The sequence below is a fragment of the Sinocyclocheilus anshuiensis genome, unplaced genomic scaffold, assembly GCF_001515605.1.
Source record: "Sinocyclocheilus anshuiensis isolate Anshui unplaced genomic scaffold, SAMN03320099.WGS_v1.1 scaffold394, whole genome shotgun sequence".
NCBI classification, from domain to species: domain Eukaryota; kingdom Metazoa; phylum Chordata; class Actinopteri; order Cypriniformes; family Cyprinidae; genus Sinocyclocheilus; species Sinocyclocheilus anshuiensis.
The window spans coordinates 785,438-787,011 of NW_015542343.1; the positions used below are offsets into that span (position 1 = coordinate 785,438).

Here is a 1,574-nt window from a genome sequence, read left to right on the forward strand (position 1 = left end):
ACTTTTTTTCAGAATTCTGAGTTTACATCTCGTAACTTTTACTTTTTTTCAGAATTCTGAGTTTACATCTCGTAACTTTTACTTTTTTTCAGAATTCTGAGTTTACATCTCGTAACTTTTACTTTTTTTCAGAATTCTGAGTTTACATCTCGTAACTTTTACTTTTTTCAGAATTCTGAGTTTAAATCTCACTGTTCAGATGTTTCTTCTCAGAATTGCGAGTTTCTTGCAATTTGTGACATATAAGCTTGCAATAAACTCTAACCAATCCAATCAACAGCATTTGTGAGTTTACATCTCGTAACTTTTACTTTTTTTCAGAATTCTGAGTTTACATCTCGTAACCTTTACTTTTTTTCAGAATTCTGAGTTTACATCTCGTAACTTTTACTTTTTTCAGAATTCTGAGTTTAAATCTCACTGTTCAGATGTTTCTTCTCAGAATTGCGAGTTTCTTGCAATTTGTGACATATAAGCTTGCAATAAACTCTAACCAATCCAATCAACAGCATTTGTGAGTTTACATCTCGTAACTTTTACTTTTTTTCAGAATTCTGAGTTTACATCTCGTAACCTTTACTTTTTTTTCGAATTTACTTTTTTTCAGAATTCTGAGTTTGCATCTCACAATTTTGACTTGTTTTTCAGAATTCTGAGCTTACAACTCGTATTTTAACTTTTTTCCTCAGAATTCTGTTTACATATCACAATTCTGACTTTTTTCTCTGAATTGAGGTTACATCTCATAATTTTGACTTTTTTTAAATTTAGAATTCTGAGTTTACATCTTTACATCTTGCAATTCAGATAAAAAAAAAAATGGATTGTGACTGAGTAATAGTGCCCTTTTTTCTGCAATTTATATTGTGAGTTTGTCTCACAATTCAGACTTTTCTTCTTAGGATCACGACATATAAACTCATAAATAAACAAAAACAAAAAAAAACAAAAAAACAATCCAGTTGAATTTTCAGTTTAATTATTGCAATTCAAGTTTTTTTTGATTAAAATAAATTCAAATTAAAAATAAAAATAAAAAAGGTAATTGCAACTTTTTATCTCACAGTTCTCACTTTTGTTCTTGCAGTTGTGAGCTATTATTATTATTATTATGAGAATTCTGCACAAATATCAAATATATTACCAGTTTGGACATGTATATACATAATAATATAGTATGTATAATAAATAGTTCTGAGTATGTCAGTCAGATGAGTTGATTCTAACCTTTATATGACGTGTAGTCTTTCTTGAGGCCTTCACTGATGTCAGAATCACTGTCATTAGCATCACTGTCTCCTTTTCCGCTGTCTTTGCCACTGATCTGTGGGTCTCTGACTGCGATGGTCATCATAGAGTTTCCTTTCCAGACCGTGATGGGTCGAGCGTTGTCTTTACCATAACCAGGCAAAGTGGAGTATCCCTGTGAAAACACAAGAACCAAAGCTCATCCTCTCTGCTTTTCTGGAACGACATGACGGTGAGTAATTAATGACAAGACTTTTCATTTTGTTGATAAACTTCTGTTACTGTTACTGTTAAGCACACTTTTGTGTTCCGTCTGCACTATTTTT

General features: G+C 31.2%; 1 protein-coding gene across 1 annotated transcript in view; it reads right to left on the reverse strand.

The window, feature by feature from the left end:
- Positions 1-1,222: 1,222 nt before the first annotated feature.
- Positions 1,223-1,574, reverse strand: part of LOC107691269 (protocadherin-8-like) — a 4,640-nt gene continuing 4,288 nt past the window's right edge. The window contains exon 2 of the mRNA XM_016489783.1: positions 1,223-1,423. Within this exon, the coding sequence (XP_016345269.1) occupies positions 1,223-1,423 (201 nt within the window). The remainder of the gene's footprint in view (positions 1,424-1,574) is intronic.